Below are 22371 nucleotides of genomic sequence, written 5' to 3' on the forward strand. Positions count from 1 at the left end.
AGGGGGTATGATTTGTGCTGGATATTTTCGAGCAGAAGTCGATTACTGCTTCGAGCGTTAATAATTCTTTTCCAGCTAAACGAAGTGGTAGTGTAATCACTTTATTAGAAAGATGGCTAAGAGTTATATACTCATTAATTATTGACCCATAAACTTTGTTCAATAGATTAAAAATTTCTTTTTTTTTATCCCTTTTGTTTTTTTTATTTTAGGCTCATTAGCATTTTAGCTGTAACAGAGCCGAATTTAAATCGTGTACATGTCACATATTTATCACATCTATAATTAGCACATTACACAGTTGCCATTTTTTGGCGTAGAGTATTCCCTTCTATACCATTGCAAATGGTACACATTTACACAGTAGCCATTTAGGCGTAAGAGTTTTCTATCTGTTCTTCCATTATCCAGTTAAGACTGGACAGCGGAGACAGTCGTTGATCCATTGTTGAGTTATTTATAGAACAGCAGCCCGATGTTTCTTGCAGAGCAGAGCAGTTGTATGGATGAATCGATCTTATTTCGACCGTGGATCGATCTCCATCGCTGATGATTGTTGCATGGACGTAGTTATTCTGTAACAACACAAAGATGGTCAATGGGGGCCCTGAGTTTTGAACTCACGATCGATCGCTTACTAAGCGAACGCGCAACCAATGTGGCTACGGAGACCCCCTAGAAAATTTCTTTGAAAACAAGCCAATTAAATCACACATTCATATATAAACTGGTACCCGCTCGGAAATCCATTTCAAGAACGTCGTTTGATGTTTACTGAAGCGGTTACGGTTTGTTGAGGATCATCAAACGACAATGAAGTGTCTTTGTCAAGGCAGGTGGAGAAGAGGTTTGGATTGAGTTGTCCCCGAGGGCCCTTCTCAGGGCTAGAGACGAATGAACTGCAAATGTTTCAAGCCTCTATAATTTAACATAAAAAAGAAAAAGAGGAGGAAATCCATTTATTTGTGATTGCGAAGTGACATGAGAATGGTAGTCCCAATCCCATTTCAGTAGTTCTATTATCGAATGCTCACGAATGCCGCTATCGACTGATGATTCCAATTGTCGGATGTTGAAGAGGGGGCATTATTTGTGTTGGGTATTTCCGAGGCGGAATCGATTTCTCCTTTGAGCGGTTATATTTCTTTTCCGGCATAACGAAGTGGTGTGATAATCACTCTATTCGAAAGATTAAATTCTAACAGCTATATGCTTGTTACTTATTGATTGCTAAGCCAACGGTGGTCCTACGTCCACCTTGCGCCCCCTTCTAGTTTTTCAAAGAAGGAATCATTTTCTGTAATTATTGAACATTAAGGTGTTTACGTGAAAATTCCGATGTAACGAGAATAAGGAACTGAGGCGGCCCCAAGCCGCTGAGGAGTTGCAATCCGAGTTGGCCGACGACCGGCCGTCGGAAGCAGCGGCCTCTCGCAAGCAAACCTGTAATCCTTCGTTTGCCCGGTAAATTTTTGCATTGAAATATGAATGAAAAATTAACCGGGCAAAGGTACTAGGTAAACGTATGCCGTCCGACGCTCGCTAACGCTCGGGTGAACGGTATTCGGTGCATATAACTTGGAACGAACTCATCGGGATAAATCCAAAGGAATGAATGCTTGCATTAAGTTGAAGGTGGAACGAAGCCATTCTAGTAGTATAGGTAAAACTACGTGTATTCATGGGATAATAATATTTGTGAGAGAAGAGCAAAGCACACGTAAATAGATCAATTCACTTATCAGACTGTGTGGCGCTTCACTGACATGAGTCTTAGTGTATACTAATTTGAAAAAAATAACAATTCAATACTAAAGTAAAATGTAAGAACGATGTGTCCCGATGAACAATGGCGAATATAAATAAATATAGAAGGTGTATTTGCATATGAAGTAAAATTCTGAAAATTCTATACGCGAGCGTAACATGAGCAAATTTAAAACACATACGAATTGGGGCTCTTTTGAAAGTGAATTTCCACTTATACCATAGCCATTGAGACTGAAGGAATGTTCCAGGGCATAAAAATAGCATGGAAAAAACCAAGGTGTTTGAGGGGACCAAAGCAGACCATCTATCAGTTGATTATAGTTGATAATTCCTCAATATTTTCCTTCGTTGATCGTATTTTTTTTTCAATATTCACGTCGGTAAGCTTTAACCCTTCTCTTCGTTGGCCGAGGCATGTTGATTGAATGTAATGGAATGTAATTTTTCCGTTTACTATTTTTGACAGCAGAGGCAGCCATGGCAATGTTCCGAGCTCTGCAATACAATTTTCTTTACAAATGTTAAAGTTGCTAAAACTTACATTATAGACCCATTAAGGGGCTGTCTACATACCACGCGGACAGGAAAAGCACGGTTTTAGACTCATCCCTCCGAGGACAAGCGTGGACATTTCCATACCCCTACTTGCCTTTGTCCACGTGGACATTTTTCCTTTTTAAATTAAAATAATTAAGGAAATAATTGATTTGCGCCTAAATTCCATTTAATTTTCAATTCCCTTTTAGGGGGGACCCCTGACTGGAAGGTCGGAAAATAATGAACTTTCTTGGATTTTTTTCGAATGTTACGAATAAAGTGAAGAGCTCGGGTATTTTAGTTATTGTTTAAGGTATATTTGAAGAAGTATGTTGACAGCTGGATGCGTAGATGCTGTCTGAAAATTGGTATCTTGCTGGTGGTATCGGTTCTGAAGAACTTGCTGGTGGCATCGGTTCGTAGAACAAATTCCAATGAATATTTTGAAACATTAGGACAATACCAAAGGGTTACTTAGGGGTTTTTAAAAATTTGAAAAATTGTCGAGATGGCGGCCATTTTTGTTGAAAATGTGTTATTTTTTTATAAAAAATCGCTGTTTAGAAGCTCTAAAAAAATGAGATATCAAAAGGCTATGTAACGCTTTAGATAATCTATTTTTACAGGCTGATAAAAAATTTCAGCCAAATCGGTCGAGTAGATTCTAAGATATTGATACCACCAGTCAGAGATGTCAACCTTCCTGATTTTTCAGGATTTTTCAGACTTTTTAGCATGCTCCCTGATATCCTGACGAACACTCAATTTATCCTGATTTTCCTGAAATGATCCTGATTTTTCCTGATTTTTGTACTCTTTACATTATTCGCAATAAATATACTGTTTTCCATGCCAAAGTTTTCTGTCATGATAGTTCTTCGGTTCGCACTTGTATATATCTTACAATAAGTTAAACTGTGTACTTAATCTTTTTTATCTCTACCCTCAATTGTTTCGTGGCTTCCCAAAGCAGTGCTAGAAAATTTGATGAAACCAGATCTTCTGACGAATTTATGAAATTACAACGAGATTAAGTTTGAGGAACAATATTGCTTTATTTAGGATAATGTGCATGTATAATTATCCCCAGAGTTATTAATGTAGGAATACGTTTCAGAGTGTAAAATTACTGAAGAGAAAATTTTTGAATCCACAGTCAATATAAAAAGATTCTATATGTAATTTGATCGTCTGATTCAAAGTAGAATAAATTTTAATGATGGGACAATGGTAAATATTTCTATAACCGTACTAAATAAAATTAGGAAAAATTAAACTAGTTTTCCACTGTTGATATGCTTTCCTCATTTGTTGAGTAAAGATTCATTCCAAAGCATGGATTATGAATTCAGTGAAAATTTCAATATTGATTTCTCTGCAATTGACTGTAGTGATGCTCTACGTTTTTCGGAAAAAAATGTAAACGATCAAAAAATCAGGCGAAACACTAGCGTTTCCGCTTAAGCGAGAATTTATACCATGCTTATTAATCCTTTTACATATCCGGTCTTCGCCCGAAGGAAGATATACTCTGTTTCTGGTGGAATTTGGAATGAATTCTATATTATGAGCTACTACCAAGCAACCTGTTTCTCACATGTATGGCTCGCAGCAGTTTTCGACGAGGAAGCAAACATGTTCTGCGAGGATAGAATATTTAAGCTGTGTGAAAGATGGCGAAAGATTGTGAAGCAGAACTATGGATCTAAAATTGAATTGTAATGCTTTGATTGAAAATTATGTTTTTGTTTTCCCAAAAATCGACATTAACTTTTCGGACAACCCAATTTAAACTATCCTGATTTATCCTGATTTTTATTTTCATTCTTCCTGATTTTTTTCAAATTATAGTTGGCAACCCTGCCATCAGTTGGAAAAACACGGTATCGAGAAAAACGGGTTTCAAAATTCGTACAGTAGTACTATATCCCTTGAAGTGAGGTCATACTTTGGCTGTAACGTGTGATATCATGGAAACTTAACCACTATGGAATCGCTCATTTTTTATAGGTTTTATAGGTTTATAGGTTCGAGCTACGAACGTCTATGCATAGCCCGCAACTCTAAAAGATATAGGATCATACAAAATAGCTCGGTCGCTCACAGCTTACGTGAGTTATTTTTAGAATATGGATTTCAGTGTAGACAAGCGTGGACATTTTCATATCGCCTAACAACACCCCCCCCCCCTAAAATTGTCCACGTGGTATGTGGACAGCCCTCAAACATAAAAATACACCCATGTTTTTTTACGCGGTTTTTTTACGAGGTTTATTTACGTGGATTTTTCAATTAACGCGTTTTTTTACGCGGATTTTCCAATTAACGCGGTTTTTTTACGCGGATTTTCCAATTAACGCGGTTTTTTTACGCGGATTTTCCAATTAACGCGGTACCCGCGTAAAAAAAAGACCAGTGCAATGTCACATCTCCCCCCCAGCTCACTTTTTTCTCTCATGTTCCCTCAAGGCAAATTATGGTAACTAGTGCTTGTAACGGAGCTTAGTGCTTAGTGCCGAACTTTAACACGATTCTTAGGTGGATTTTAGGTGTTGAGTAACGGGCGGTGTTGAGTCGCCGGGCGGTACAACGGGACGGGGTTTTTACGGGCAGCGATTCGTGAATGTCTTTCCCTGTCTACTTAGCTCTGGACGGTCTAACAGTGGTGTACAAATGTACAAAGTGTACAAAGTGTACAAATTACTAGGGAATCTTCTAGCAACAGCAGATGACCTCATTCGTGGGGAAAACCGAACTATAGCTACCAGTAACCAACGAAATTGCAGTAATTTTTTCCTCCGGGTTTTCGGAAGCGAGTAACACTCAATTTTTTACTTCCGTTCTACGTAAAGATAGTCCCATTCCATATCTACCATTAGGTGACATGGTTTTTTTACGCGGATTTTCGAATTAACGCGGTTTTTTTACGAGGTACGTATCCCCCGCGTAAAAAACCTGGGTGTAATAATTGTATTGATATCAACACAATAGAGGCGAATGAACTTCAAAGTTTAAAGCCTCTTAAAAACAATTCACAATTCAAACAATTGATTCGTTCGCTCACTTGCAAGCTTATCGGACGCATTCTTCATTCGATCCGAAAGAGGTGTTTTTTTCACATCGATTCTATTGTGTTTTTTCATCCGGCGCGCTTGCAAGCGTGGTGAATATCAACCAAATAAGTGGTGTACGATCGAGACACTGAGGATCCATTCAACAGATCACATACGTCACACCGCAGCGGCAAGTAGAAGTTTATTTCTTTTCTTCTCCTTTCTATCATTTCTTCCACTTTCTGTGCATAACAAATACCATTGTTTCGCTGGGTGTTTACGTAATCATCAAGCGTTGGCATTAGGGTGACCATCTTCATATATATTGCACTTGAACATTTGTTGGAACTTTTTTCATTTTTGAATTTAATTTAATAAAAATTAGTTTGAATAACTATAATTTTCTACTGTAACTAAAATAGAAGTTTATCTCATTATATTTATTTTTTAATTTTTTTTTTATTACCAATAAATTCTGTTCATATCGAACAGTTGACGAAATTTATTACTATGGCTGAAGGCGGGGAGGATCCCGCAACGACGCCAACGTATATCTCTGATACGGAACCCCCTGAAGAACCGGAAGATGAAGTAGAAATTGGAATAGAAAACGTAATTTCTGATGATGAGGAGGATGAAGAAAAACTGGATTTTCGTCAAAAAGTATACCCTGAGGGCTCCAAAGGCCCATTCATTGTGTACTTTAGGCGAAAATCCAAACCCCTCAATGTTATTCGCATATCTAAAGAGCTGACAAAAAACTTCTCAGATGTTACCGAGATTACTCGGATGGGGCCAGACAAATTACGAGTTGTCGTCTCCAGCCGGACCCAAGCAAATGATATAACCCGTTGCGATCTCTTTGCGATTGAGTATCGCGTATACGTGCCCTGTCGTAACGTAGAAATCGACGGCGTAATCACCGAAAAGGGTTTGACCCGAAATGATATACTCAAGGATGGAGCCGGTCGCTTCAAGAACTCTTCGCTTAAAACTGTGAAGATTCTTGCATGCGACCAACTGAAATCCGTATCTATTATAAATAATAAGAGAGTTCTCAGTTCGACAAATTCTTTTCGAGTAACCTTTGAGGGCTCAGCCCTTCCAAACTTCGTTTCGATAGATGCGCTTCGTTTACCTGTTCGATTGTTTGTACCCCGGGTAATGAGTTGTGACAACTGCAAGCAACTTGGTCACACGGCCGTCTACTGTTGCAACAAAAAGCGTTGCGCAGATTGTGGAGAGAGTCATGATGGGACTTCTTGCGCAAAAGAGCGCAAGTGTCTTCATTGCGACGGGGCCCCCCATGATCTTTCTCAATGCCCGGTGTACATACAAAGAGGGGAAAAAATCAAGCGTTCCTTAAAGGAATTTTCAAAACGGACTTATGCAGAAATGCTTAAGAATTCCGTGCCAACGACGCAGGACAATCCTTACTCCCTCCTGCAGAACGACGAGCCTGTCGCTGACGCTCCCAATGCGGGAAGTTCTGGTACATCGCAGGGTGCCATCAGGAAAAGGAAAATTACTACTTTTCCATCACTCCCCAGTAAGAAGTCCGAAATTTCCCAAGTTGGATTGAAGCTTCGAACCGAACGTGCTGAAAATAGACCGAAGCGAGTACCTCCTGGTTTACACGGTTCTTCTACTAACCAGGGGTCCTCAGCACGTTCCGGAACAACACCCAATACGTCTGTTCCTTTTTCGCGGTCAAAGCAACAGTCACAACCTGGCTTGTTTGCGCTTTCTGATCTGGTGGACAACATTTTGAATGCTTTGAATATTAATGACTCTCTTAAAAGCATAGTATTATGTTTGCTTCCGGTAGTGAGAAAATTCTTGAAAGAAAAATGTGCCTTTTTAGCAGCGTTCATTTCCCTCGATGCCTGATTCAGTGCAAGAGGTCAAGGAATTGACCACTGTAATACAGTGGAATTGCAGAAGCATCATCCCTAAACTAGATCAATTTAAATTTTTAGTTCATAACTCTAACTGTGATGTATTTTACCTCTGTGAAACATGGCTTTCTTCAGCCGACGAACTGAATTTCCATGATTTCTACATTATTCGCCTCGATCGAAATGACTCGTTTGGTGGCGTACTATTGGGGATTAAAAAAATGTCACTCCTTCTATAGAGTCACTCTCCCATCGATGACAGGCATTGAAGTTGTTGCTTGCCAGACACAAATCAATGGCAAAGACCTCTGCATTGCTTCGATATATATCCCTCCCAGAACTACGGTAGGCCGCCATCAGTTCTTTGATACTATCGAGGCAATGCCGGAGCCGCGGTTAATCTTAGGTGATTTCAACTCCCATGGAACAGCATGGGGATCACTTTACGATGACAACCGTACCACTTTGATTTATGATCTGTGCGACAACTTCAAATTGACAGTTTTGAATACTGGGGAAGCAACCAGAATAGCCAACCCTCCTGCACGGGCAAGCATGCAGGACATATCTTTATGCTCCTCTTCGTTATCCCTGGATTGCATGTGGAAGGTAATCCAAGATCCCCACGGTAGTGATCACCTACCAATAATTTTATCGATCGCTAATGAATCAAGCTCTCGTGAGTCAGTCAATATTTCGTATGACCTCACGAAGAATATTGACTGGATAACATTTGCGGATATAATATCTGAAGCAATTGTTTCAATGCATGAACTTCCTCCACTCGAAGAGTATAACTTTATATCGAGTTTGATTTACGAAAGCGCACTTCAAGCTCAAAAGAAACGTGTACCGGCTACCACTTTCCGACGTCGTCCTCCACCACTTTGGTGGGACAAGGAATGTTCAAAGGTCTACCTTGAAAAATCATCCGCTTTCAAAAAATTCAGGAAAACTGGATTAGTGGAATGGTTTCTAAAGTACCAAGCTCTAGAAGCCAAACTAAAAGGTTTGATTAAAGCAAAAAAGCGTGGATATTGGTGGAAGTTCGTCAATGGTTTGTCAAGGGAGACCGCTATGAGCACTCTTTGGAATACGGCTAGGAAAATGCGTGGCTGGAACCATACAAACGAAAGTGAGGAATACTCTGACCGTTGGATTTTTAACTTTGCAAGGAAGGTTTGCCCCGACACCGTTCCTGCCCAAAACGTCGTACGCGACATTCCACTTCAAAGCGATTATGAGAATTTTTCGATGGTGGAATTCTCAATTGCCCTTCTCTCATGTAACAATTCAGCTCCGGGGTCGGACAAGATTAAATTCAACTTGTTGAAGATACTTCCCGACTTGGCAAAACAGCGTTTGCTGAACTTGTTCAACAAGTTTCTGGAGCTGAATATTGTCCCGCATGACTGGAGACAAGTGAGAGTGATAGCCATACGGAAACCCAACAAGCCGGCTAGCGATCACAACTCGTATAGGCCGATTTCAATGTTATCCTGTATTCGTAAATTGTTAGAGAAAATGATTCTACTTCGTTTGGACAAGTGGGTCGAAACGAACAATTTGCTGTCAAATACGCAGTTTGGCTTCCGCCGAGGTAAAGGGACAAATGATTGTCTCGCGCTATCTTCTGAAATCCAAATCGCATTTGCTCGCAAAGAACAAATGGCTTCCGTTTTTCTCGATATCAAAGGGGCATTTGATTCAGTTTCCATGGAAATTCTCTCAGAGAAACTTCATAATCGTGGACTTTCACCAATTCTGAATTCCTGTACAATTTACTGTCAGAAAAGCACATGTTTTTCAATCATGGCAGCTTGAAATCTTCTCGATACAGTTTTATGGGCCTACCACAAGGCTCCTGCCTAAGCCCCTCTTGTACAGTTTTTACGTCAATGATATAGATGATTGTCTAACTAGAGACTGCACGCTGAGACAACTTGCAGACGATGGAGTTATTTCCATCACGGGTACTAATCCCGTCGTTCTGCAAAAGTCGTTGCAAGATACCCTGAACAATCTGTTCACGTGGGCCCTCAAGCTGGGTATCGAATTCTCTACGGAGAAAACTGAAATGGTCGTTTTTTCTAGGAAGCACGAACCCGCCCAATTCCAGCTTCACTTTTCAAATGCCTGGGTGTATATTTTGATTCTAAGTGTACCTGGGGGAGACACATTGCGTATTTGAAACAGAAATGCCAGCAAAGAATCAATTTTCTCCAAACAATTACCGGAACATGGTGGGGTGCCCATCCAGGAGACCTCATTCAGTTGTACAAAACAACGATATTATCAGTGTTGGAATATGGCAGTTTTTGCTTCCGATCAGCTGCCAGGATTCATATTCTCAAGCTGGAGAGAATACAATATCGTTGCTTGCGTATAGCCATGGGGTGTTTGCATTCGACACATACGATGAGTCTCGAAGTTTTGGCAGGAGTACCCCCGCTTACTCTTCGGTTCACAGAATTATCCTACAGATTTCTCATCCGTTGCAAGATCATGAATCCATTGGTGATTGATAACTTCGAAAATCTACTTCAACTGACTCCTCAGTCAAGTTTTATGTCTTTATACCATGAGTACCTTACCCACGACGTGCACCCTTCACCAGGCATCTCCAACCAAGTTTGCTTCCAATACTTCTGCAATTCCTCTGTCATTTTTGATCTGTCCATGCGACAAAAAATCCATGGAATACCAGATCACCTACGCTCCAATGTTATTCCGTCGATATTTTCGGACAAATATGGGAAAGTTGGATCTGATAAAATGTTCTTTACTGACGGTTCATACATAAACGGGTCCACTGGCTTCGGCATCTTCAATGAAAATTCCAGTGCCTCTTTCAAACTCAAAGATCCTTGTTCCGTGTATGTCGCTGAACTGGGTGCGATATATTACGCATTAGGGATCATTGAAACATTGCCCATCGACCACTATTTTATTTTTTCAGACAGTCTCAGCTCAATAGAGGCAATCCGCTCAATGAAAGTTGATAAACGCTCATCTTATTTCCTAACAAGAATAAGACAACTATTGAGTGTTTTGGTCGAAAAATTATTCAAGATTACCTTAGCATGGGTTCCCTCTCATTGCTCGATTCCGGGGAATGAGAAAGCGGACTTGCTAGCTAAGGTGGACGCTTCAGAAGGCACACTTTTTGAAAGGCAAATTGCTTATAATGAATTTTTTTACATTCCTCGTCAGTATACGCTCGTAAGTTGGCAGCGCATGTGGAGTGGTGATGAGTTCGGTCGTTGGTTACACACGATTATCCCTAAGGTCTCGACGAGTGCATGGTTCAAGGGATTGAATGTAGGTCGTGCCACATGTGCCTTAATAAAATATATATTTTGGAAAAAAAAAACAAAGAAAGAAGAAAGATCAACACAATTTTATTTTATTGATTTTCATGACATGAAACCCTATGACTCAGGAATAACACTTTATTGGGTGGTTTTTATAGCTGTTTCGATGATGTTGTCTGGCATCAGTGTCGAAAAAAAATAACGTTGCTTTTACCAATACAAACAAAACCATTGCGAAAAATTGAAAAATAAAAATTGAACTTTCAGTGCACTAGCTCGAGTTTTCCGACGTTTTTCATTATACATTGCGACGGCAGAAGAAAATTTAATATCTTGCTTCGATAATCGATTAGAGTTTGGGTGATATTGCTGCTTGATGGGAAGTGTGCGAAAACGATCATTTTCTACACACTGTTTCGCAAAATTATTGAATATCGGACGAGGGGCGAGAGAGGGAAATGAAAGAAGTGAGCAGCATTGTGGCAGCCATTTGTGGCTTCCTTCCTCCTTCACTTTAAGGATCATCGTTTTGGCGTCAAGTTGTCCTAATTTTAGTTTGATTCATTTTGAATTCAAATTATGTTCCGTTCACAATTGTTCTAGGTAATTCTAACAGTGTGGGCTATTTTCTATTATAATAAAAAACAATTTCAATTTTTTTCCAGTGTAATTTGCTACATTTCATTCCTTGACCGAAATTTTGCAGGTCTTATAGTTTTTGAGTTAGAATTTTGTGTCAAGAAATGAAAAAAAAAAAACATTTGGCCCTCCTTGAAAAAAATAAGTAATTTTTTTTTAGATTTCAAGTTGCTTGAATGGCTAATGTTTTTACATCTAAAAAAATGCACTGTAATCTGAGATGATAGTGCCAATGACTAGTCTGGTTGGCTTGAGTAGTGAAAAATTTGTAATAACTTCGTTTCTTTTTTCAAATTCTACACATGAAAATTTTATCGGGAAACTTCTTTTAACTTTCACTTTTCACCTCTTTACAGATTATGATAATGCATCTATACGACGTGCCGGCATACAACAGCGATATATCTCGCAGGATTGGTGGCTAACTGTAACTGTAACAATTGCACCTTATAAAACACTACCGAATAGAAAGCAACAATCCCACGAGACACACCGTCTCAACAAAGCGCTTGCCCCATTCCATGGTTCTCCAAAACCAGAAGGAACCCAAGAAGGGCTTGGGCTTAGCGCCCACTCACGGAGAAGGCGGTGGCGAGCTTGGGAGCAACAGTATTATGTCTTCATCGTCGTCGTCGGCCAACGAGCAGCCAGTCATCAAACGGCAGCGCATCGAGAACGACGACGAATCGATCGATGTGGTCGATCGTGCCAACACAAGCATCAACAGCAGCACGGCCAGCTCGAGTGGAAACTCGTCCAACGGTTCCTCGCTGGTCGCTTCGACATGTTCCAGCTCGACGTCCCTTTCGTCGTCGCCACCCACGTCGTCATCGTCGATGTCGAGGTTCTCCGCGACGAAGCTTTTGGACGGCGGCGGCGGTGGTGGTGGTACCGCAGTGGAAGGTGGAACTGATGAAGATTTGCTGTCGAAGCAGGTGCAGGATTATCAGGCACTGTTCCAGGAAGCGATTGTGAAGCAGTGCCTTTGCGGGGTGGAAACGAATGTGCTGCTGATGTCATTCCAGTCGTACTATGTTAATGGAGGAGGAGGAGGAGGAGGAGGGATAGGATCGGAGAAAGGCAAGGGAGCAGTCAGACAGTTCCTGCCACTTATTGAGTGGCCCTTTGAATATCTATTGAAGTACCTGTCCAACGTACAATTGCTTTTCGATACGTACTTGAAGCAGAACATCAAGGGCACCATTTGCTCGGGAGTGATGGATTTGTGCAACTATCTGATTCGAAGTGAGAGTCAGCATCCGGAAATGGACTTTATATCGATGAATATCGATGAGATTATCGGACTATGTAACTATAACAATAAGTTTATCAATTATTTATCCGGAAGAATATTGTCCTCGTTTCTTATTATAATTAAGGACGATTTGGATGATCGATGGTTGGAGAAAATTGTCGTGAATTTGTTTGATTTCAACCAGCTGGATGTTTTGGCGGTGAAGAAAATCAATTTTAGCCTGGATATAATCAAGCGAATAGTGGAGTGGAAAGACGAAACGGAACATCCGCTGGAAGAGGAAGCACACGGGCAGGGTCCGAGTACTAGCAGTGGAGAGGCATCCACTTCGTCAGCATTTCACCCGCCGCCTTTGGAGAATAATTATTTCGCTGCTCACTATGGTTCCCAGCAGTACGACAGCGAATCCACTGCAGGGAATATTTTCACACCGCCCTCTTCTTCGTCGCCCAACAGTGGGGGATCAACGCCCCTGGAGTCCAGCATACACCACTCGCTGCAACATCCTGGGCCCACAGCAGGTCCGGGACAACAATTATGCCATATCATAACCCTGACGGATTCGGAAAGTTTCGACACGACGAGAATCAAGTGCGAGACGATAAGTATTCTCGGGAATAAGTGGCCCGCGCTGGTGAAGAATATCAGCCATATGATCCGAGCGCCGGCTGCTTCCCAGCCACAGAATGCGCAAAGTCAGACGGCCATCGCTACCGAGACCTGCATCCTTACCTTTTTGCGCCTTTGGGAGAGCATAATTAGCGTGAAGGCGAACCTCTCCGTGGTGGACACCCAACCGTTCCATTCGCAGCTGGATCACTTCCAGCTGCTGCTGTTGTCCACGAAGAACTCCGTCATCTACAAGCAGATGCTAACGCTGTTCAACGAGGCTCTCTGCTACGGAAGTACGTTGGCGTTGCAAGATTTCATCCCCGAAGAAGTTGGTAGCCTGGCGCATAATGTCGTCCGGTCGGTGAAGGACCATCGGATACTGGACAAAATGCCCAAATCGACGTATACCAGCGTGCTCGGGTTCATTGGCTTCAAAGGGGAAGCCATCCGATATCACAATAGCAGGCTATCGCCCGAGCAGAAGAATGGACGCGGTGGAACGAACGATGGTAGTCTTGCCGGCAATAATGGTAGTGGTAATGCTAGTAGTGGTAGTAGTAGTAGTAGCAACAGTGCTTCCGGTAATCCCATCGGTACCTCGTGCTACGACCGGACGTTGATGCAGAAAATGGCACTATTGGTGTTGAAAGCGGTGGCCGTTATCGTGAAAGAGATTCGTTGTGACTCGAGCGATTCCAGTGTGGACAGCAGCGATTTCGACATGCAAGAGATTCAGATGATCGAACGAAGCATTCGGGATGTGGTGAAAAAGTTGGAAACTTTCCTCAAAGCCCAGCTGGAATTTCATCCCGACAGTCACTTCAGCAAGGTTCTGATCCATCTGTTCGACGATCAGGACGATTATCTAGTGGAGGCGATGGTGTGCACACTGGACGTCACCTCGGGAATCTCGTTCCGGAACAATGCCTTCCCCGAGTTGATAGCGATTCTCAACCCGGTGTACACCTTCATAGAGTTCTCCAATCTTGGCCCAAACATCACCCATCTGTTCCTGGATTTACTTATCAGCACGGAGACTTGCTTCCTGCTGTTCCTGCTGCGGTTCCTGAAGTACGTGCGCCAGAACTGGTCCATGTTCACCCAGAGCTGTCTGAGCTATTACCAGCACAACAGCTACAGCAATGCGAGCACCCTGTTGCAGAGCATCCGCAGCTGCAACATCGTGATCAACAACAACAGCAACAACGTGATCCTGGATTGCGTGATGACGGTGCTGATAAGCCTGCGGCTGCAGATCAGCCGGCTGGTGGCGGATACGCTCTTTCCGTACAACATCGGACCCATCCTGCGGCTAATCGAGAACTGCGAGAGTTTGTACGAGGGTAACGAGCTGAGCTGAGGTGGGTACGAAAGTAGATAGGTTGTGTGGCAGCAACACGTGTGTATCTTGGTTGGGATGCTAACGTCTGTTATTGAGAGGGCTTGTGATGAATATCCGATTTACGTCCATTAGTTTTAACCCAGTGAAAATGCATTTTTGTAGACAGCAGAATTAGTAAATTATTATGTTTGAAAGAGGAGATGAGTAATGTTGAAATGGATTTGTTGGAGTTTCTCTGCTACGCAAAAGGAACTACTGATTTTAAATACACATTACAACGAAGGTGTAATAACGTGAAAACCTAGCGAGAATCCAATTGTTTTGGGAAATTCCATTACGTAATATAATCTATTTAGCCCAGATGAGTTCGTCGAGATTTTTGTTCAGTATCTTTTACTCGTTTTTACTCAACTTCCTGAGCATGTCATTTCCATCCTTCACTTTGAAGATGCTCTTCCAGAGTTCGCACTTCGTCATGGTCCAATAGATTATCATCAAACGTTGCTCAGGACAGTTTAGTGGATTAATTCGCCTGGAAAACAGATTGAATTAGACTCAAACCATCTCATAATGCTATTGGAGTGGCGTTATGGCGACTCAAACCATCTCATAATGCTATTGGAGTGGCGTTATGGCGACTCAAACCATCTCATAATGCTATTGGAGTGGCGTTATGGAACTTCTTACTGAAGTAAGAAGTGTATCGAAAAGTAGTCTTATACTTTCAAACATCAAAATAAAACTTAAAACGTTCAGAAAGTGTTTACAAAAATGAATTTTATTAAATAAAATTAAGTTTACATAGCAATGAAATGAAAAAATCAAGCTTATTGTTGATTTCTAAAAAAAGATCGAACCTTAGATTTAACTCCACTTATCTAATTCTGCGCAGTAGTCTCTGTGCATATTCTGGACGCTGCAGACCAATTCTTCTTGAACTCTGACATATTTTTATACAATGTACCTACCTTTTTGAACTTGGCCTCGACAATTACCCAGTAACGTTCAGTTGGCCGCAGCTTGGGACAGTTAGGTGGTTTGAGGTCTTTTTCGACGAACATGATGTTGTTTTCCGAAAACCATTGTAGAGGTGATTTGGCATAATGTGCCGATGCCAAATCCGGCCAGAATAGAGGAGGAACCTTGGCTTTCTATAAAGTGGAAGCAATCTCTTCTTCAAGCATTCTTCCACATAAATTTGAGCATAGCTTGCCAAACGAGGGCTTTTTGGTCAAATGTTTCTATCGCAACAGTCGTATCCGCTATTGGTACACACTCTCCAATCGATTTGGTATAAAATTGAGGTGTCGGCAGCGTTCTGGAATCTTCTTTGACGTATGTTTCGTCATCCATGAGAATGCACTGGTTGGGATTGCTCAAAATGCGCTCATATAGCTTTCGAGCTCGTGTTTTAGCGCGATCTTGCCGCTGCTTATATGTAAGTCTTTAGACCATGTCTCTATTTAATCCGCTGAATCATCCCAACACTGGTTTTGAACATCGTGGCCAAATCACGAATAGATGCAGACCTGTTATTGTGAATATAATTTACAACTTTTCGGTCCAATTCGTGATTACTTCTTCCGGGTTTTCGTCCACTTTTGCTGAGATCCTCGAAAGGACGCTCTATACCGAACTTTGCGCCGATTCGTTTAACTTCGTAATTATGGACAAACTTCCATCTTTTTTTGCTATTTTGTGGTATGCAACACCCTTTTCGGTGCACCAATTGTGCAGAATTTTCTTTTTAGTTTCCCAATCAATCCGCGACATTTCGAAAACAACTTTACGCTATTAAATTACCTGTGTTTCGATTTTTGGCATGTAAACAAAGCGTGCTTTGATTACACGATAAAAAAAGTTCACCCGTTTGTGAGTAATAACCTTTTTTTTTCCAAAATATATATTTTTATCAAGGCTCATATGGCGTTAGCCTGACGGGGCCGGAGTTCAATATTTTGACAATTTTTCTTATTATCAATGTTAGTAATATTTATTATATTAGTTAGTATTACAAGTGTTCTCGTAATTGGGATGTTGCTGTCTCCAATGCTCTGTACGTGTGCCCGACACGGGATACTTCCTATTGGGATGCAGCTGACCATTAATCAGCAACGCCCCCCTAGTATGTACCCCATATCTAGCGTGGTGCGTCTTCTCGACTCGAGGAATCCAGGATAGAATGGTCACTAGTCGGCGCAATCATCAGCTCGTGTAGAGTTGTCATGAGCGGTACAACCTTTGGCTCTTGTTGAATCATCAGTGGCCTGCACAACCTTTGGCCCGTGTATCTGTAAAGAGTGTGTGTATGTATTGCCGCGACTAAGTAAAAGTTTATAGATCAGATAGGAGGGATATGAAACAGGGACACAACGAAGGAAACATCATTAAACATTGACATCGGCGTTTCTGAGGAACAGGTATAGATGAAGCAGAAGATCAGGATCACGGCTACCTAAGATATCCCGGACGGGGATATCCGATTGTCTGCCTTGTGCTCTCAGTGCTCTAGAGAGCTGAGAGCGAGCAGCATGGAACCGGATACACAACCAGACAACATGCTCGATGTCGTGGTAGCCATCGCCACAATCACAAAGATTGTTTGCTGCGAGCCCAATGCGATAGAGATGCGCGTTTAGGTTGTAGTGATTGGACATGAGCTGAGTTTTTTTTTGACGTAGGACTACGTCTTTCATTTCTATACCGGGGTGTAAAATCAAAGTTTCGAAAACGAAAGCGTTACGCCGGAGACCAAGATTTTGAGCGTTAATAGCTCCTAAACAACTGAACGAAATGGTATGATAAACACTTCATTCGAAAGATAAAATGTCTACGCGTTATATACTTGTTACTTTTTGATCCGGAAACATGTTCCAATAGTCTTAAAATTGCCTTCGAAACAGGCTTTTGAAATCACCAATCGGTATATAAGCGAGTGCCGCTCGGAAATCCACTCAGTTCTAATTGAACAGCGATGGGAGCATGTTGTCGCTGTTGTGGTGAAGCTTTTCGTTTATCATGAAAGCGCGGATGAACGGTGTCACCAAGAGCCTGTTTGTGCACCTTAGGCCATCAGGAGGAGAGTGATGCCACAAACGGTTCCCCGGGAAGAGATCGGAGCAGCCGCCACACACACATACACGCGCGGAACTCTTCGTTTGGATGCCATTCAGCATCGAGAAAATTCCGGAAAGATTCAATTGTTGCTGAAAAATAATCTGCCAGTTTCCCTGGGAATTGAAAAATACATTCATGCGAAAGAGTTTATTTTAATGTTTTCTATCCATGTAACACTGCGACCAAATATTTTTCAATTAAGTGCTATTAACAGGTGGTTATCGAGTTAGCATTAACCACTGGTGGGCTTCGAGTATCGAGGAAAATCTGGAAAGAACTAATCGTTGCTGATAAATACTCTGCCAGTTTCCCTGGGAATTGAAAAATACATTGATGCGAAATGTTTTCTATCCATATAACACTGCAACCAAATACATTTGGTTTTGTGATTTTTCAATCAATCGCAATTAACAGGAAAGCTTCTGAAAATAATTCTTCCCCATCAGTAGAGAATTTTCGTATCCAATATTGTATGCGCGCGCAACGGAAAATGTTTCGCATCGCGAAAAACATATAATTTTCAATCGATTATTGCTCAGTCGCCGAAAGTTTCAAACTCAGAGAGTTCATTCCCCTCTAGTTTGCCTTCCAAATTGCCATCGTAAACCACACCTTCTCTCTATTCAATCACGCACAAAAAGCATACTTAAGCGATTTACTGGTAGTGAAACGGAATCATTTTTCGTGAGGACATCGACAAGACAACATCGTTATTGAACGAGCTGAACTAGCGGAACGAGCTGGACGAGCTGGACGGCGAGGGATCGAGGGATTCATCACCTGGCCTGACCTGACACGCATTCAATTTGTTTGGAACTGTGAGAGAGCGCAGAAAAGCCGATTTATCAGAAGAAGAGAAGACGACCGAGAGAGTATCAGCACCGAAAAACGATTCCATTTGAGATATCGAAGCAGCCGCGAGGAGGCGATCTGGCGTAGTGGTAACATCCATGCCTCTCATGCTGAAGGTCACGAGTTCAATTCTCACTCCCAACATTCTTCCAAAAATGGAAGTACAAGTGACGAACCAGCCAAATGAGTTGAAAATCACTATAATATAGATTTAAAAAAAAAAAAAGCAGCCGCCACACACGCATATAAATACGTGCGGAACTTCTTTCGTTTAAATTCCATCCAGCATCGAGAAGATTACGGAAAGATATTATCGTTGCTGAAAAATTATCTGCCAGTTCCCCTGGGAATTGAAGAATACATTCATGCGAAACAGTTTTTTTTAAATGTTTTCTAACATATAACGCTGCGACCAAATACATTTGGTCTTGTGATTTTTCAATCAAGTGCAATTAACAGGTGGTTATCGAGTTAGCATTAACCACTGGTGGTGGACTTCGGGAAGAATCCGGAAAGATATGGCTGCTGCAAAATGATCTGCCAGTTCCCCTTGGCATTGAAAATAACATGCAAGCGAAAGAGTTTATTTTAATGTTTTCTAAACATATAACACTGTGACCAATTACATTTGGTTCTGTGATTTATAATATCCGTAGGATATTTTCGTATCCAATATTGGATGCATAAAACATTGTACCTCCAACGTAACGCTCTCGTTTTCGAAGTCCCCAAATATTCATTTATTCATTCATTCAGAATGGATTCAGATTCGACTTCAAACAAATGATCACTAAATCAACGATAGTCCTACGTCACCGTTGCGGTTATACCATAGATATAACCCACTTCCTGTTTTTTTTTGTTAAATAACAGCGCAAAAGCGCAGCAACTAGGGAGAGCCCTATTGTCAATATAATAAATAAATGTACAGGTACGCTTGACTGATAAAAGAGTAATAAAATACAATAATTACAGGGAGTATATATTAACTGGAATTACCTTCTTAAGGTCCTTGACCTCAGTACCAATGTCTGATATTCGTGATTAATACTGTTGTTGAGAAGGATAGCATTTCTCTTCTTGTACTCATGGTAAGTCCAATAGAGCAGAATACAAGCTAAGATTAGGACTCCTATAACAATCCTGGTCAGTATACAGGTCCAGTAGCTAGGACAGAAAACTATATCTCTATCAATAAAGATTGAGATAGCATGTATAATAGATATACAGCCGCTATTAATTCTTGATATGTAACTCAATTTTGAAATTACATATGATAGAGCTGCTATCACTGATAGTGCTAAGACTAATAAAGCCTCTATTTTGCCCATGGTGAATAATACTCAAAAGTTGTAAAAAACGTAATAACTTGTTGAAAGTTTAACACGTTAAGTCCAGCGTCGGTCCTTAGGGGTCGATGCTAAGCTTTTTGGTAGGAAAGTGCTGAGACTGACAGTTACAAAATGATAAAATAAAAATATGTAAAATCGGGGCTCAACGTGTTAAGACTACTTTTCGATACACTCCTTATTCTGGAACACCGAGGGAAAACTATTGTGTCACATTTACCCGAAAGACAGTTAACCGAACGACAGCTACTCGAATATTATTCACCCGAATGTGACAAATACCCTAATGCGACAATTTTCCGAATGCAACATTTACTCGAAAGTAACATTTACCTAAATGTACTATTTACAGCTATATTTGATTAGAAGGTATTTTTATATTTAATCCTGTTAAGCGTTATCAAAATGATCACATTTATACATTAACTGGTATCCAACATCTCGTATAATGCGTGGCTAGATAACCAGAGTGAGTGGCGTTGCGTACTATATATTTTTCAAAGTTATGAAAAAGATGTATAGTTTCACTTTTATTATAGTTAAATTATCAATTTTGTATAAACGATGGACAAATTCGATTATGAACATCATCCAGTCATTTGGATCACGCTGCCCATACACGTAGAAGAGATGTCAATTTTGAGCAGTCGCCATTAAATTCATAGAATGAAATTTTGAAATCTGTTAAAAAACACAGATAAGGTGTTGGATGAAGATAAAAGAACAGTATTATAAAATAACGAGATTCTAGAGCAGGGATACTCAAGCTATTTCGGGCAAGAGACCTCTTTTTCAGAAAGTGAGTGATATTATCGACCCCTTATAGCCAAAATTCTGTAGAAATTTTATCTTTATTTTATTCATACAAAATATTTACCAATTCAAAAACATTGCGGTTGGTTAAGTGAGTGTTGTAGACTTAGATAAACTTATTTTCTCTATCCTCCGAGAGCGAGCGAGGCGAACTTTTCGAAATCACTGACTTCTTCCAATAAATGATGTACACAGATGTAGAGTTGTATGATAAGAGAGAGTTTTATTTATCCACTTCGGGCTTTTATATAATGCGATACCAATAGACAGAGGAAACAGTAGAATTCAAAATAATTCATAATATTCAAGCTTGTGTAATTTCAGTACATTGGATTGAAGGTGTTCCATACTTATAGCATGCACGGAAAAGTATTTCTGAACACATTATCGTATAAAAAATGCAATATCAAACACACAGGCCCCCGTTGAAACTCCCTAGTTTCAACACTTCGACATCCAGGTCCTCCACTTCAGTGCATCCGCATGCGAACCCTATCCTATTTTGGTTCGGTCAACACTTGGTCCTCGATTGTTCCTGGCTTCTGTGGGACGTCTATTGGGAGGATGCATACCTCGGTGACGACGCGTTTGAACAGTCCATTTGCGGTGCGAACTAGGACTACTCTGACGTGACCGTCGCTCCCTGGAAACGTTTGTACAATGCGTCCTAAGTTCCACTGTAGAGGTGGGAGGTTCTCTTGTTTGACCAATACCAAAACGCCTTCGATGGGATGGAGCTGCGTTTCGGTTTGCCATTTCGGTCGTTGATGGAGTTGACTCACGTAATCGCGGGACCACCGGCGCCAAAAATCTTGGACGGATCGTCTTAGCTCCTGGAATCGATTCAGTCGATTAAGTTCTAAATTTGATATATCTGGTTCAGGAATAGAGAACATTGGCTCTCCTATTATGAAATGACCTGGTGTCAATGCATTTAAATCTCCTGCATTGTCAGACAACTGCGTTAGTGGTCTGGAGTTTAGTATACTCTCAATTTGAGTCACAGCTGTTACCATTTCGTCAAGCCGAAGTGCTTTACTTCCCAAAATTCGACGAAAATGAAATTTAAAAGATTTTATACCTGCTTCCCACAAGCCTCCGAAGTGAGGGGAACGAGCTGGAATAAAATTAAAATTAATTCCTTGTTGTAAACAAAAACTGTTCCAAGACTCATGTTTAAATTGGTCGAGAAATTGTAAGCGAAATTCTTTGAGCTCTCGATTTGCTCCAACAAAGGCGGTTGCATTGTCACAGTACAGGTTTACTAAACGTCCACGTCTGGCAATAAAGCGTTTCATTGCATTTATACAAGCCTGTGACGATAAATCATACACGATTTCCAGGTGGATGGCTTTCGAGACCATACAAATAAAATTCGCAACGTAAATTTTAACCGATGCACCCCGACCTACGAGTGGACGAACGAGGAAAGGTCCACAATAATCTAATCCACAGTTCGTAAATGTTCGCGCTGGCGTAATCCTCACTTCAGGAAGTGGAGCCATGATTTGATTACTCATCCGAGGATTACAACGAAAACATTGGATGCATTCACGAACTATTTTTCGTGTAATCTTCCTTCCATGCAATGGCCAAAAACGTTGACGAATGGTTGATAATAATAATGTAGGACCAGAATGCAACGTTTGAAGATGAATTGACCGAGCAATTAAAAATGTAATTTTGTGGTTTGAAGGTAACAGGATCGGACATCTGGTATCCAAAGGTGCGGACAATCTTTCGAGGCGCCCTTTGATTCGAAGTAACCCAAAATCATCCAAATACAAATTTAAACCTTTCAATAGCGATTTGAAATTCAT

At 41.0% G+C, this 22371-nt stretch overlaps 1 protein-coding gene across 3 annotated transcripts in view; it reads left to right on the plus strand.

The window, feature by feature from the left end:
- LOC129768551 (protein lines) overlaps window positions 1-22371 on the plus strand; it is a 155418-nt gene that overhangs the window by 2907 nt on the left and 130140 nt on the right. For all 3 annotated transcript variants that reach the window (XR_008741687.1, XR_008741688.1, XM_055770279.1), the window contains exon 2: window positions 11568-14439. Coding sequence is in view for 1 of the 3 variants with exons in the window: in XM_055770279.1 (XP_055626254.1) it covers window positions 11733-14438 (2706 nt within the window). In the remaining 2 variants the exon portion in view is untranslated. The remainder of the gene's footprint in view (window positions 1-11567; window positions 14440-22371) is intronic.

The sequence above is a fragment of the Toxorhynchites rutilus genome, chromosome 2, assembly GCF_029784135.1.
Source record: "Toxorhynchites rutilus septentrionalis strain SRP chromosome 2, ASM2978413v1, whole genome shotgun sequence".
NCBI classification, from domain to species: Eukaryota; Metazoa; Arthropoda; class Insecta; order Diptera; family Culicidae; genus Toxorhynchites; species Toxorhynchites rutilus.